Below are 16478 nucleotides of genomic sequence, written 5' to 3' on the forward strand. Positions count from 1 at the left end.
TGAACACAGTCACTTTACACTGTTGTAAAGCTCCTCAGATGCTCAGAGATCATCCTTTTGTAAATAATTTGTGACATAAAGTGGATCAAATAGGTTGCAGAGTGATGAAGAGTCTTCCTAATATGGAATTCTATGTGATTTGACAAACATTGTGGTGTTTCACATCCAATTAGGCACGTGGGTTTTTCAACTGGTTTTCAAATGTTCACATTCCAAGCCTGACTAACAACTAAAGGCCCAAGAACAAGAACATTACAGGAGATCAGTAAGTCCGTTTCACATAATGAATTGAGCAACTGAAATAAACTTTTCGATTATCTTCCTTTTTATTGATTATGACTGTGTGGGCTATATAAATCAGATGGTTTAAAATCTTTTTTTCATCCAATACTGCCCCCTTGTGAATCAGAAAAAATAGTTTTGATAATATTCAGGAAAACCAAAAGGTAGAAGACAATAACGACAGATAAAGATATATTAGCAAGTTCCAGTATGTTCACTAGATAGAACCTGACAGACAGAAAAGAACAGATTTTATTCCACATCTTATAGGCATTAATTTATTGTAAACGTTCAGAAAGATCGGGCAGAAGAAATACATAAATACCGTGGCGACGTTTGTGAAAATGAGTGTTTTGTGGCCACATTATTGCATTTTCAGAGACAAGGAGAGCTGATTCTCTCAACACTCAGTTATTCTTCTCAACTCTGCACCATCCAGCACTTAAATGAGTCCATGTTTATAAAAAAATGGAACAAGTTGACATTGCTGTTTTATGGAGGTCACAGAAACCTGGCATGCTTACACACAAGTGTGGCCAATTCCTTAGTACAGAAACACATGCATATGTTAGAAATGACCTATGCAGGAAAACATGAAAGAGCAGCAAAGCGTTTCTTTTACACACTTACACCCAATAATGATCAACTGGGCTGTGCAAACAAGACAGAAATGTGTGGAAAGATTTGGCCATTTGTCTCTTATTATTATTGTTTGTCCATAAGCATGAGCAGAAAAGCCATTTTATGTTATATACACTATTTACAGACCTCAGACATCCCAAAAATCATTATAATGTAATTGACCTCTATCACATCAGCACGCAACCAAAAATAGCTTTATTTAACTCATGGCATAGCAGCAGCTTATCTAGATCTTCATAGAAATATAAATAGCTTTAGTTGTTTTTATTCAGATTAAACAAATTATCATACTCTTACAAAATAAATATTTTATCCACAAAATGAGAAACACAAGTGAAAAGAATCAGGAAAAAGTAGAGGGTTTATATGTGAGCACATATCTTCTCCATCAATTAAAAGGGACTTGCAACAATAATCTATAGGTTTTAATGAGATTCTTCAAAAATCATTATATCCTAATTGCATAAAAGATTGTCCAAATGTGTTGATCGGTCAAAATTGGCCCTGTTGGGTACCATGGTAACAAGGGTTGGATCAGTTTGCCAGGTGATCACCGTGTCTTCAGCAGTAGTCTGTACACAGCGAAGCCCAGCACTGCAAACACTGTGGCCCCGACACTTGCTCTCAGCCAGAAGGTGGAGCTCGTCAGGTCTTCTTGGATTATATGTCTGTTGAGCAAAGAGGCAAAAAAAATAAATACACAGAGAGAAGAAAACAAAGAAAGACATAAAAGAGATGTGAACACTGAAAGCACCGGAAGGGTTAAGGTAGAGTTTATGCACTTAAGGTTTGTCAAAACTATGTTAGATGCATGAAGAGATCAGATGATGACTGGAATCTGTCGATTTTCATCTTGAACCTGACCAGTAAAAGGTGGAAGTAACTTTCAAACAGGAAACCATATTTTGTCCCTGGTCTTCCTGTTGTCTGGTTCAGAAAACAGGAAGGCCAAACACATTCTTCTTCTTCTTCTTAAACTTTTATTCAAACAGGAATCCTTGAGATCAAAAATCTCTTTTACAAGAGTTTAATGCAGTAAAGCGGATTTGTTTTTATCATTGTCAGTTTCCTGTCATGGAAATAATGGAAGCATTTTAGAAATCTCAAGAGTTGAAGAAAGGTTCTAGATCCTCGGGGCAATATACAAATAGACACTGGTTTTATTAATGCTAGCTGCACTACAGCAACTTCTTTCACACACACCATGTGACGTCTCTGCTACTCTTTCCCATCAACTTGAACTATTGCAAATTCATAGATTTTTCTTATTGGCAAGTGTTTTCAGAAAAATGATAAAATCTCATAAAACTTTCTTTTCTAAAAACGTTGCATGTCCATGACCTCTGTGGGTCAGTTTAATCATAAAAAACTGTGCGACAATGTATGACGCTTTTTCAAGCTAAAATAAATAAACTATCAAATGCCGGGAGACAAATAACTAAGTAAAAGCTGATTTTATTTCTCTCTTTAAACTGCAAGTTTCTTTAAACTAGGACTGAAACCTCCCCCTTGCCAGGAGGCATCTGGCAAAAGAAGCACAAAAAGACTAAAATCTACAAAGTCGCAAAACAGCAAAGGTATGAAAAGCCAGAGCAAGGCTGGATGTGTAGAGAATATGTTTTACATGTAATTTTTTTTTTATTTTTCTTAAAGAGAAACTGGGATTGGGCAGAGTTAGTAATACTAGGTAAAAGCTTTTCAAAACAAGAAATCAGCCACAAAAACCAAATTCTGACTATTTGCGATTTAAACAAATATTTACTTCTTTACCTACTGCCTCTTTGCAGTACACATCAAACTGGCAAATAAAAGTCTAAGCAATGACAGTAGCAAAAAAAGAAAAGAATCAGAAGAAACAACTAGAGGTTAATAACAAAACATGACAGAAGCTTTAAAATGTGAAGACACTGAAGAAGCAGGCAGAGAGATGAGAGGATTAAGAGTTAGAACATGAGACGGTAGGACTAGAAATAAGAACTTTGTTAGATGTAATGTAGATAAAAATAAACAGTTTGAGCAGCTTGCAATCCTTGTCAACGACAAAGCCTAAAAGATGATGCCTATAGGCCCTTTACAATTAAAATCAAGATAAAGATAACCTGTCAGAAAGGAAAAACAGGACAATCTAACATCAAAAAAGTAATCTTCTGCATAATTTTAATCATTTAAAAACAAAACTTGCCTGAAAAAGCCTATTAATGGTGAATTACTAGCAATGTCACCTAACAGTCTGATTAAGAATGAAGGAAGCAAAACTTAGGGGAACGGGAAGACATGCATGCGCTGGCGAGGTCAACACATAAAAGAAGGAGAAAAAAGAAGAAGTTTCCATTAGAGACCTTCTGAGCACGACAGCGTAGAGTTTGGCCCTGACGGTCTGCAGCAGCTCAGAGTTCAGGAGGTTCTGACACAAGCAGAACGTGCACCGGTTGCAGGTGCACATGCAGCGCAGCCGGGCGTGGCTGAGGAGAGACGCAGGGAGGACACACACCGGCACAAACACACCGACGCACAGGGGGCGAAACAGACACACAAGAACAGGACAAACGTAGAAGAAAAAAAGTTCAGTGTTTCAATGAGGTCACTTAACAAACACAGAAGTATTTCTGAGGTGAGCTGCATTTAGAAAAAACAAGCCACTGATGTTAATGTCCCTATAAAACATTGCAGGAGAGAACAAGCTTCTGAAACCCAAAAGAAGTGCGTCAATATAACAGGACATGTGAAACAGAAATACATGAAATAACTCATTCCCACTCACTAGCACAGGCCGGGAATAGGGAATTATTTTTTACTTAGTTTCACTCTTAACTACAGGATGAAAGGTGGTTTGTGTTTCCAGTTAAGAACAGCTTGACTGGCTACATAAGCAACCCAAAAGCAACATCCCAAACACAGCAGTCTGAATGCATGAAGAATATGGTGCATGATGAAAAAGAGTGCCACCTACAGGTGGAACGTCATACAGCTCTATTACAGACTTTTCTAGTTAACTGGTAAACGGTGATCATGAACGTAAAAGCATTCCCCATTTTCTCTCTCTCTCTATTGCTAACAGTTAATTTTTGCAGGTAGGTCAAAGCGAAAAAGAATATCACAACCAGCCAGTCTATTGTTCTTTAAACCAGATAAGTCATTTTAAAATGAACTTTTTTTGATAAGCAAATGTAATTTAGAGCTCCAATATGTCCTCTACCATATATGGGCAATGATGCATCATCTGGAACCAGAGCCTGCCTTGTTTGGTAATCAAATCCGATTATTTTTACATTCCCTTCTCTTTCACAACTTTTGTTGCCTTGTTTCTATTTTGCTACTTCTATTACTTTGCATTTTTCTAAATTCCAGACACAGAAGACAGTGTAGCCTACAAGCCTTAACACAAATGAAATGCCGGCGTACGTACGGGTACATGGCCATCGTGGTTAGCTTGGTGTAGATTTCTCTGTTTGGTTCAGCTGCCGTGTTACAGGTGAAGGACTGCGGAGGCGGCATCTTGTGCCTCCTGCAGAACTCCAGAGGGCTGCAGCCGTACATCTGCTTCACCTCGGGTAAGTCTGACTTGGCTGCGATCATCATGCACGGAGTCTTGCTGTCCATGAAGTATTGCTGTGGGAGAGATGAGACGGGGAGATCTTGAAAGTCTGTGTTTGGGTGGGATTCTATTAATATGTGAACAATGCACAGCAAGCCACCTTAAAGACTTTGGCGCAGTATTCAAATGAGTAGGGGTTGCTGACGTCGTACACCAGACAGACAATGTCGCAGGCCATATCAGCATCAGTCAGGTAGTCGAAGTCTGGGAATACCTCATGAAGCTGCAAAGGAATGGCAGATCGTAGCTTATACTCTGTTGTTAGGCCCCTATGATTTCTAAATTATTGAAAACAGGAACAAAATAGAAATCAAATGCTTTCAACAATGTTCACAGTGAAAAAGCAGATAAAGAGTGACTGTGTTGGTCGTTGCAGTTTCCTGTCTGTATGTTGTGACCGGGTCAGGTAAGGTTCTGCACTGTTTGAAACCGCCGTGGGGGTTTCACAGAGCAGCGTGTCGCTATGACACTAGTCATCAAAAAAGTCTGTGTTTAACTTTAAATGTTTGGTGTACGAAGAGAAGAGTTTCATTAGCACATTGTCTCTTTCTTGGTGTTGCGCTGCAAGAAAAACTAAGTAATTTTTCTGCTTTATTTTTAAATGGAACTTGACTAAATTTAAGCATTAAGATAATATAAACTTATTTTGTTAAGTCTTGCTGTTATGCTCTCACATCGGCGCATCAGTATAGTTTTCTCCTTTCCCTTTTGCTTAAAAACTAGTTTTGATATAGGAGGAGTTAATTTTACCTGATTGTTGATTTTGCATATTAAACTGAAATGCATTGTTTAAATGTGGCTAAACAGTCTGAGACTGAATTTACTCCATGCCTTAGGTGTTATGCCTATCGTTCTACAAGTGCCGCAAAACAAAAACACTAAAAAAAAATTCTTTGGTATAGCAATGTTTCTTATGTAGATATAGTTTCTGCTAAAATAATGATCATGACTTTAACTGTAAAAAATTTAGAAGGTAATATTTTTGCTACTTTTCCTGTTCATAAAAATTCTGATTAATTATGCTCTTCTATAATATAATGGTGTTCTGTTACTTGCAGATCATTTCTGCTGCAGGTTAATTGCTAAGTAGAACGATCTGTATATACACAAATTGTTAAAGGCACTGAAAACCAGAGAACCATACGAGATTAATTTGGATTAAACTGTTCTTGTGGAAAACCAACTATGGCTCCAATTACAAAAAACAAAAAAACAATCTTAATGCTTTTCTCAAACTGAAAAAAGTATGCATTACAAAAACATTAAGTGAACAAGATAAAAAGCTTATATAACTGGCTCTAATCACGTCATGGTGGCCTAGTACAAGTATAAGTATCATGCACAACATCTGTACATTTATAAGGCTAGCTTAAATGTTGTTGAGTGACATGATTTTAATTTTCAAACTTCACCACCTTATATGTTCACATGGAGTCTTAGGATGAAAATATTAACTTTAGTGTCAGGATTTCTATGGCATAAATCAATATAACATATGGATCACTGAATATCATTACAACCCACACAATGGAAAATATAGAGAATTTCAAATACTCACCAGGAGGTATTTTTCCTGACCATAAACATATGTTGTGCTGATGGCGTAGTAGGATCTGTGCTCCTCTTTAATCATCTTCTGTCGCTAGAAAGAAAGAAGTGGAATGTTCCATAAACATATCTACAATCCCTACTGCATAAAAAAAATAGGTCATGTGAATAAGTAATATAGAGCTACAAAATCTGTCACGGTACAACTTTCTGCGTTTAAAGGGAGAACTGAGGAAAAAACATCTGTGATGCTACAACAAGGCTGAAAGGTCAAATTAGAGAAAAAAAGGCAGACAGTTATAATTATATGACAGAATACAGAAGGTAAACTTAGCTAAATTACATAAATTATATGTCCAAACTTTAACTATGAACATAAATTGCTTATTTATTTAGAATATGCAACGGACGCCTAGTTTCCCACTTATTTCAAAAATAAAATACATTTCACACCATCAGATAAAACTTAAGGAAGCAATAATAACTATAGTTTTTTTTTTTAACCATAAAATTATTAGTAGCTAAGTGGTTACTAATCACCATTCTAGAGTGAGGGAAAATCTCAAAATGCTTTACTGGCGCATCAGGTCAAGCAAGTGGAACATCTTTAAAACCTCTAAAACCAGTCCAGCCATAAATACCAGCCCTATTTAAGGTTAATCAGATCACAACACTTTCCCACCTTTCAAGCTTCTCTCACATCAATTTTAAGAAGCGACTGCTGCCGAGTATAGCCCACCTATTGACGGGCGTATTATAACGACATAATCCTGCTAATCACATCACCAGTCTGTGGCTTTAATATGCCGTCTGTGTATTCTCTCCACGTTAACATTGTCTCCGGCGCCTACCACGAGGTTTCTGCCCAAGAAGGCCTGCAGGAAGCCGCTCTTCCCGCTGCTCATGTCTCCAAACACGTTGCAGCGGAAGACGTTGCGCTGAGTCTGTTTCTTCTGCAGGTCAATCTTCTTAGCTCTGGTCACTGTAGGGGGCCAAAGCACACATACAGGTATCAGCGGATCAGATCAGGCTGCTGCCGGACACAACAGAAACATTACTGTTGAGCTGCTGCCGTTGTTTGTTCTCCAACACCACACCTGCGAGTTTTATCCATTATTTTACAAAAACACAACTTCACTGTATTCTGTTTAATTAAGGGAAAAACACTGCACTGGTAAAATTCACCTGTGATTCCTGCTGCTTGGGACTCCTGCTCAGCAATTATCGAGTAGCCAAGGTAGCCTAAATACTCCAGACATCGCTGGACGTCCAAATAAGTCGTTAACCTGCAAAAAAGCAAAAGATGAATATTGTCAAAGAATGAAGACAAGAATAGGAGGTTGAAAGGAAAGAAAGAAAATGATGTAACAAGGAAGACAGGAAGAATAGAAGAGGAAAGAAATGAACAAGAAAGCAAAGGAGGAACAAAAGATACAAGGAAGGACTGAAGAAAAGAAGGAAAGACACAAAGAAGAAAGAGAGGTAGGATATAATTAAGGAAATGAAAGATAAGTACACAAGGAAAGATGAAAGGAATAAAGGGTGGAAGTAAGCAAGAAAATGAGATAGGGAGGCCACCATAATGGAAAGAACGAGGTAAAGTCTGCAAATACAAATATTTTTCCATACTTTATTTTATATTTTCATGACTATCAAGACCTAAAAAATTACCTTAATCCCAATCTGTACCCTGTTCTTTTTTCAAAGAAGAAAAAAACCTTCTCTTGTCCAACATTACTGAGTTAAAATTTGTCAGAATGAGCTCAATAAAAGGAGGAAACCAGTAAAAGAAAAAGTTCTGATCTTTCCGTGACCCTTACAGCTCTATGAGTCTAATGCAGTCTCCCTCTCCTGAGTGTAAAATGGCTTGAGCATGCTTAACATTTCCTTTTCCTGTTCAGTAAACCTAAATCTATTAAGCTCAAATAAGCTCTGGCAGCTGACAACACGTGCATTTCTTCCTGCTCTGTGGCTAATGTGCTATTAGCCACATTACTAATAACATGGGAATGTGGCTGCAAATTTAAACAGGAGATTTACTGTGAAGCAGAGGAGGAACAAATATCAGAATGGTGCAGAATGCCAGTTCTGTTGCTTTAAATATCGCTATAAACATAGTAATCACTAAGGCTGAGCTGCGGCTACCGACAGTTTGTTTGGCTAAGAACTGGTCTAGTTGGATCCTTACGGGCCTCCCAGCGTCTGACGTCTGACCTGCTGCGGCTTAGAGAGAAGCTCTGTCGCTTCCTTTCTGCCGTCGTCACTCACTTTGTTCCTAGCTGCTTTTCATTACATTTTTTACATGGGATAATGGCTGATTCGGTTCATTTTGGCCAATAAAGCTGTTTTTTTTTTAATTAAAGCACAACTGAAACATGTTCACTGCCACTTCCTGTTCTCTATTTCAGAACCCTAACATAGACATGCTGCACTTATATGATGCCGTCAGTCCAGCTACCCACAAGCAGACATCATTAAATTAACTGCTAAAACACAAAATCAATCAATCTTGAGGCTAGATTCTAGTGCAAATACCTTATTACATTTGAAATAAGACAAAACTAACTTACAAGTAACTTTTCAGCAAGACCAAGTAGCTTATTTTAAGACAATAATTCCTTAATAATTCTAATTCAACTGGCTGAATATTTAATAAAACAAGACATTTTTGCCAATGTGAAATAATAAGCCAGTAGAACTAGTATTTCTTATTTATGTTAGATAAGGTAATTGTATTTACATATGGCACATTATCAGCAACATGGCAGTTCAAAGTGCTTTACATGAATTAGAAGGAAATACAAACAAAACAAAACCAAAAGAAAAAGAAACAAGAAAAACTATATTAAAAGTATGAAGCTAAATGTTGGTCTAAAGTAAAAAAAAACAAACTCCATAATTATTAAGGAATTGTTGTCTTAAAACAAAATTCTATATCTTGCTAAAAAGTTACTTGCATGTTAGTCTTGTCTTATTTCAAGTCTTCTAAGATATTAGGCAGTAGAAAGTTATGTATTTTTGCAGTGCTCTCCTCCCATCTGCAGTACTTACGTCCACTGTGAGAGGTAGCCCTGGTAGGTGATCCAGCCTTGGTCATTGGTGCAAACAGTGTTGTTGACATCTGGACCCCAGGGCATGTAGGGGAAAACGTCAAACAAGTCCCTCAGCTCATCAGGCGACAAGGCACAGTCACGATCCTGTTAGTCATTAAAGGTTCGTTTATAAATACGGTTGTCCAGATCTCTAGTGCCATTGAAAAAAATGTTCCTGTTGTTTTTTTATTGGTCTGATATAATATTATGATGTTAAATGTCATGTTTTCATTAGCTGTAAGTAGGAAATCATTATAATTAACAGAAATAAAGGCTTTCAAAAATCCATCTGTTTGTAATTAAACTATATAATATATTTCACTTAAATGGGCTTTTTAATATTATTCCAATTTACTGAACGGGTCCGTAAATATTCTTGTTTTACCCTTGATCTGCAACGTTGTGTTGTATTATATAAAGTCTATGACTCCCAGGCTGCTTCTGCTAGCAAAAGTTTAGCTTAAATGCTAAACTTTTGAAAGTCCATGGTTTTTAACCGAATAAGCCAACATATAGTCAGCTAATCAGCCAACATAGAGAACTTCACTATTAATTCATGACAGACACATGCAAAGTGTTCAAATGTGTTCAAACCAGGATGGATGGATGAATACAGCTAAACTATGGACAGGAAATAAAGTTGAGAAATATAGATAATTGGTCCAAACTAGAGATTTGTTTTCCATACTAACCCAGGCCTGAAATAAAAACATTAATCTCAAAACCACCATAAAGAGGTGTAGACAAAATGAAAAACCATAGATGAATCCGTCCTCAGAAAACAAACCTGACTGGACGTAGCTACACATTTCTAGATGGAGGCTAATCACTACTTCAACATATAGAAGGCACGATCCGCCACTTTCAACCTTTGACTTTCCCTTTAACCACCGGCTTATTCTCCGGTAAATCCCGCTTCCGTGCCAGCAGGTTAAATCGCTCCTCAGCTCCTCAGGGGTGGGTGTGGTATTGGCAGCAGGAGAAGTATGCTGGTTTGTATTTCTGGGTACTGAGCAGCTTCCCGCGAGTGTCTTGTCAGGACAGAGGCTAAAGCAAACAGAAAACAAGCTGCGCGGGGTCGTACCTTGTCGTGTTTGTCAAAGACGCTCTGCAGGAAGAGGTAGGCATTGTGATTGAGCTCCGTGGTGCAGTCAGGAGGAATTTTCAGCCTGAAAAGAGCAAAGCTTTAGCTCGCATTTAAACACAGAGGTAAAGGTTGCACTGTGTAATATCTATGATGCATCAAGTGAGACTCACGGGGGGAAGAGATAGTCCTGATTCAACTCCAAGTCGTCATCGTATCCGAACCTCCTAAGAACTGTCCAGGTCGTTTCATGGCGACCGCGTTGAATAAACAGTGTGTGCAGAAACAGGAAGCCTGCCAGAGGGGGGGCATAAAGGTGCAAACAGGCCAAATCCAGTCAGGAATAAAGAAAGACTGGCACATGCATGCATGAAAATGTAATTAAAGGCTCCAACCGGTTCCAACCTTTTAGAGTGAGTCCATTATGCTGCACTCCATCCATCAAATTCTTCCTGACCACGTTTTTCACGTCCTCCAACGCCTGAGGCTCCAACGGGCTGTTGAAGCACACTCGCTGACACAGAAGAATATTTGTTAAGACTAAAGACACTGAAAGTCAACTTGCAGAATTTTGCGTCTGGTTGAAAGAAAGACAAACAAAAAACAAACAAACAGCAGATTCACCTGGAAGAAGTTGAGCTCAATATCATTGAGGATTCCATCATTGTCCAAATCCGACACTTTGAAGATTCGGGTCAGCGCCTTTACACAAAGAGGCTTCATCTGGAAGGACAGATTCAAGTAACAAATTCAAAGTTAATAATAATAATTAAAAAAACCACTTAGCCAGCCTTTTTTATCTTTTGTGATTAGTGTATCTAAGTAACAACAGCACTCTTTGGCATGTAGGTTAGCAATCTGCTGCATCACAGATTTAAAAAATAAAGTCTTATGAACCCCCAAAAAGCTTCTAAAAGGAATCTATTTCCAAAGGAGGATAATCAGGTGTTCATTCACACCGAGCTTTTAAACAGAAACCTATGTTTTGGTAGCTAACAGGACGCTGAAAAACTTTTAACTCTCAGAAGAGTCCAGTTCTGTCTGCCACATCTACTTATTCTACACAAAATAGGCACAGATCACTGTTCACTGTTAGTATCTCGAACTTCATTTGTGATGCTAATTACTAGTAATCAGAAAACAGGATCAAGTACTGTGTTTGTTAAGAGTTCTTAAAAAGAAAGACCTGAACTAGCAAAAATCAGTGAGCAGAAATTTCCTACTAAAACTCTGATTGGTGCGTCTATGTTCAGCACAGGTCTTCATGCAGAGTAAGAGAGGTGTGTAGTTTGTTCCGTTTGGCGCTTACGTCTTTTTTCTCAGGACAGTAGAGGGGACCTGTGGGATGGAGGACTGCCTTTTGGGCATAGTAGAACAGCTCAGAGATGTTCTTCAGGTTCTTTGCCGAACACTACAAACAGAAGAATAAAACAAAACTTATATGTGCGTGCTTTTCCTACGTTCACATGCAGGTTTGAAGCCCTGAGAAAAAGAAGCACTGTTAAAGAGCTGCTCTAAGTAGCAGTCAGACAGGGTATTAAGACACGCGATCCGTCTAAGCAACGCTTCAGACTAATTGGCGCGTCTGAAAAAACAGCCGCAGGTGGAGCTTTGTTTAGAGATCATCAACATGTAAGGACTTCCTGTCGGGAGCTCAAGACAAATTGAGGAAAAGTGTAAAATGTATCTTTTTAAATCTCAAAACAAGACATCGAGTGATTTTAAGAAAAATGTGAAAATTCACAATGAGCTCAAGTGTCCTAACATGATAAGATCGCAGTTCCCTTTGGGCTGAGAAGTAACAATTTACATGTTGAAAGATTGGACTTATATGAAGCAATCAGATTATATAGAGAGGATATGCTGACTAAATGAGACAGGTGTGTGTTTCGGGAGGTGGGGGAAAAAATTGTTTTAGTAACAACCATTAGATGCCATCTATTTTCCAACTTGTTGTTTGGGAGTGATGCCAGAAACGGTGAGGAGTTTGTTGAACTCTACTGGGACTTTTAACAGGAACTCTGGACGTTGACCAGATGAAACAAAGACTGAGCATTTTCAGAAACAAAACGCTGCAGGTTTATTTGTTGTGAAACAAAGCGTCGATTTAAGGTATGGTGGAGGATCTGTAACCAGAAATGTTGGCCTGTTCCTCCTCTACAAGCAACGGCGCTCTTGTTAGAATTCATGCCACTATGAAATCTTTGAACTAGCAGGAGAAAATTAAAATAAATAAAAATCTGGTGAGATTATGCAACTGAATTAAAGGATGAACTTATTTCAAAGCCTTTTACGCTTTTGTACCAGGGATGCCAATAAATTCAGAGGATGTTGTGTATATAATTTGATTATGTATTCGTCATTGAATGAACTGTGTGATATTATTCTTGCAGACGTTACACTCTCTCACCTCAACACATGTCTCTATTTCACTGTACTGGTTCATAATGGGCAGAATGGTCTCCATGCTGCTGTGCTCCACCAGGTCTGATTTGTTCCCCACCAGGATAAGAGGAACTCTGGGCACATTAAGACAAACATGTCAAAAACCAAAACAAGCAGTAATAAAAACATGGAATATTGAAGAGGGCTTCTTCTATATAGTTTTTTTTAATGTCTTAGAGGAGCAGTAGCTAATCTCACAATCAGGTTTAAATGTGCGCACCTGCTATCCTTGTCTGTGTTCTCGGTGATGAGAGGAATCCAGTGGTTTGTCACCTGTAAAGATATTTAGGACAGAATATATTGTTTCTAAGATTTGCAGTCTTCCACAACACCTTAACGGCCTCATGTGCTGAAATGTTTAACTGATATGGAAGCAAATTATGGAAATGCCAGCAGCAGAAGAGGCTCGCCTTCTCGATGGAAGTCTTGTTGTTGACAGCGTAGACGATGCAAATCACATTTGCCTACAGGAGAGATCAGCAGAGTCGGCCATTAGGCTTTCTCCTGAAGTTAAACACTTTGAGCTGGCTGAGCTAAGCAGAATTCACTGACTGACCTTAGAGATCTCCTGAAACAACTGCTCGTCTGTCTGCTCCGCCTCTGTGGAAGGAGCACAGGTAAAGCGTACTTCTTACAAAAGTAGTCGTACCTTTCACATTTCGCCACGCTGTAACCACAGACTTTGGTTACAGCGTATTTTATTAAAGTTTTTTGTATTAGATCAACACAAAGTAGTGCCAAATGGTCAACAAAAAAGAACAGGGACACGTCATTTACATTTAACATAACAAATTTGTAAGATACAAGCTGAAATTCCTGATACCCCAAAATAAAGTCACCTAATAAACTCTTTGAATTAGCAAAATCAAGAGCCATAAACACAGTTTGACACAACTGCAAACCTCAAAGAATAGTCTTCCATTTAGACCGACACACCGAGCAAAGAGACGCAGTTCAGAGGCCCGCAGAAGGGGCGAACAATGTGGATGTAAAAATGTACCACAATATTTTGTGATACTTTTGGGACAATAATATGTGGCGATAAATAATATCTACTTTATTGCAGTGTTTTTTAAGTGACTGTGTGGCAGTGACTGCAATGTAAAAATCCTACAAACAAAAATACGGCTCTTAAAAACATGCCATTTGAAATGGGCTTCTTACTTTTACGTAAAAAAAGTGAGATTTGTATCATTAAACTGCACACAATGATGGTATTTTCAAATTTATCAATGTTCTCATAAAACAAATGGTGGAAAAAATAGCAACTTAAACAATTCTGAGAACATAGGAAGCATTTGGAGTATTCAGACATCATTAACTGGAACGTATCGTTGTCATGATATACACATATTCTTTTCATGACAAGAAATTTCTCAGTAAATTGTGAAAGATGATGGTTGCAGCACAATGGTGTGGGAATGCATTTCTTTACGCAGGGACATGGACGTTGGTAAAAGTTTGTGAGAAGATGGATGGGGGTAAATACAGGGTAATTCTGGAAGAAAAAAACTGTTAAACTCAGATGCTTTCCATCCAACCTAACTTGAGCTATTTTGCTAAGAAGACAAATCAAAGATGTGAGACTGTAGTGGAAAAGAAATGGGTGGAAACAAAACCAAAAGACAGTTTAAGAAATCGTTGATTCTGAAAAGCTGAATGCATATCCATACTACAGTTAAGAGACAATGTGTAAAAAAAAAAAAATTATAAATCATGCATCACTTTACAAATATGCATATTTATGTTGTTCTATCAAAGTAGTCTGAAACCTTTACTATTACAAATAGCGATTTATGTAAATAAGGTTAAACTTATTTACATAAAATATATTTGTAAAAGAAAAGATCATTTATATTTTTTTGATAAACATCTACAAAATAAAATTTGTCATTTTCAGCTATCCACAATTTTATTTCTGTTGTTAGGTTTTAAAATAATAATAATAAAAAAAGATATGACATGAATTTGCACACAGTCTCTTCAAAGCAGGTTGCAGACCTCAGGTCTATCAGAACAAATCCTACATAGGTGTAAAGTAACAAAATCAAAAAATCAAGAGGTATGAATATTTTAAGTCGCTGTATGGGGAGGATAAAACACAGATAAGAGGGACAGATCTGGCCACTTTGTACCTGAATAGTCCACAATGTGTGTGGGAACTTTTTCTGGTGTCACATCTGCTGGTATGGTGATCTCCTCGACTCGATAGGGAACCTGGACCAAACAGAAAACACTCATTACTGCACGTTAAACTGGTCAGTAAAAAGCAGCAGTGTAAAAGTAAGCAGCTCATACCACTTCTGGAAATTCTTCGCTGACCAGGGACATGATGAGGGACGTCTTCCCCACCTTGGCTGGGGAGGGAGGTTAGAGATAAATATTGCATTTGAGCTGAAAATCCTGATTAAAAATAATTCACGAACAGATTAAATTCATTACCGTGCATTTGAATTACAGGGCATCACTTAATTGTTTAAACATGACGTCACTGGCTCGCACTTTTTGAATTTATGAAACTATATTACAGAAATAAAATATGTGCATAGTCCCCTTCCTCCTGTCATCTCAAAAAGCTGCAGCTAATCACTTGCATTAATAAAAGCATGCAGGAAAAATGTTCGTAAGGAATAACAGGAGGGTAAGTACCTATTTTTAATAATAATGTGGAATAATTACAAAAGACCAGTTAGATAATTTCAGAGTAAGATGATAGATATCCACTGAGCCTCCATCGTCATCATCATCATGAAGACACTCAGCATCACATGCTCTGGTGGGAGCATCTGTGTCATCTAAAGTGAACAGAGGCTGACTCTGCAAACACATCGACAGCTAAACCAAAGCTTCACTCACGTTCCCCCACAAGCAATATCCTCACGTCCTTGCGCATCTTCTCCAACGTCTTCAACAGAGTCGATGCAGAGATCTGCGCTCAACATTCATGCTCCTGCTCCGGTGCAGAGGATTGGAGGGAGGGGGGTGAGGGAGACAGCCAGCCAGCTCACCGCGGCCTGGCCCGCTCGCTAACGGCTACGTCCGCATTTCAACTCCGCTGCGCGCTGGTTCCCAGTGAGCGACGCATCCCTACATGTCGGAACCGCACAGCCGGTTTTAACATCCGGGGTGACAGCAGGGTGTGCTATAAGCTAATACTCCGCCTGGCCGCCAGTCTCAGCCGGACAGGCATTCAGCTCCCAGCCGTGACGAGACAGCGAATCAGAGGAAGTTTCTGCGCCCGCTACACTGCTTCATCAGCGGGCAGAGCCCCGCCACGCCTCCTCTCTTTAGCCAACACAGGATTAAACATGTCAGATATCTCAGATATACGTACAAAGTACTTGTCCCTTTTGTAATATTGAAATAAACACTTTTAGAATAGCTTTAAAATAGAAAAAGGTATTTGTGTTGTCGGTCATTTGTCTTAGTTGGCTTTCTCTGGTACAAGAAAAATGCATCCGAGTGCGTCATCTGAATATTTTTTACATCTTTACAGAAAGATTCGTTAACTTGCGCCAACGCGTGGCAATAAATGGAAAAACACCATACACAAACGTGTGGAGGAGAGGAGTTGGAAAGCAGGAAAGTTCTGCTTCTGGACTTATTTTAAGAAATTTAATATTAGCCAATGGGTAAATATTGTATACTGCACCTCTTCTACCGTTAGATTTATGTTCTAGTAAGCGATCCTGAATAATAAAAAAAGCCAAACTCAAATCCAGTTCCAACGTTTTTGTGTTTATATTCACAGATATGTAGGTCGTTTATAGTTATACTGTAATGCGTGTTG

The 16478-nt window shown here is 38.4% G+C and overlaps 1 protein-coding gene across 2 annotated transcripts; it reads right to left on the reverse strand.

Moving 5' to 3' along the window:
* Positions 1-516: 516 nt before the first annotated feature.
* rhot1b (ras homolog family member T1) lies at positions 517-16115 on the reverse strand. Of its 2 annotated transcripts, XM_007551555.2 has the most exons (20): positions 15545-16115; positions 14987-15045; positions 14824-14905; positions 13245-13288; positions 13099-13152; positions 12909-12961; positions 12654-12762; positions 11553-11654; positions 10868-10966; positions 10649-10757; positions 10417-10537; positions 10244-10328; positions 9119-9264; positions 7253-7353; positions 6919-7049; positions 6078-6161; positions 4620-4742; positions 4331-4533; positions 3264-3386; positions 517-1592 (listed from the first exon to the last, which is right to left on the reverse strand). In XM_007551555.2, the coding sequence occupies exons 1-20, from the start codon at positions 15579-15581 to the stop codon at positions 1475-1477; spliced, it is 1983 nt and encodes a 660-aa protein (XP_007551617.1). In that variant the 5' UTR covers positions 15582-16115; the 3' UTR covers positions 517-1474. The 2 variants fall into 2 exon arrangements, with proteins under 2 accessions (XP_007551617.1, XP_007551618.1); XM_007551556.2 differs by lacking the exon at positions 3264-3386.
* Positions 16116-16478: the final 363 nt, after the last annotated feature.

This window comes from Poecilia formosa, unplaced genomic scaffold, assembly GCF_000485575.1.
Source record: "Poecilia formosa unplaced genomic scaffold, Poecilia_formosa-5.1.2 Scaffold43, whole genome shotgun sequence".
In the NCBI taxonomy this organism is placed as follows: domain Eukaryota; kingdom Metazoa; phylum Chordata; class Actinopteri; order Cyprinodontiformes; family Poeciliidae; genus Poecilia; species Poecilia formosa.

Excerpts from the sequence above, each read along its gene's own strand:
- rhot1b (XM_007551555.2), bottom strand. The coding sequence starts at position 15,581 with ATGCGCAAGGACGTGAGGATATTGCTTGTGGGGGAAC. Across the intron at positions 12,763-12,908 it reads AACACAGACAAGGATAGCAG|AGTTCCTCTTATCCTGGTGG; the intron begins GTGCGCACATTT and ends TAATGTGCCCAG. Across the intron at positions 1,593-3,263 it reads TACGCTGTCGTGCTCAGAAG|ACATATAATCCAAGAAGACC; the intron begins GTCTCTAATGGA and ends TTTGCTCAACAG.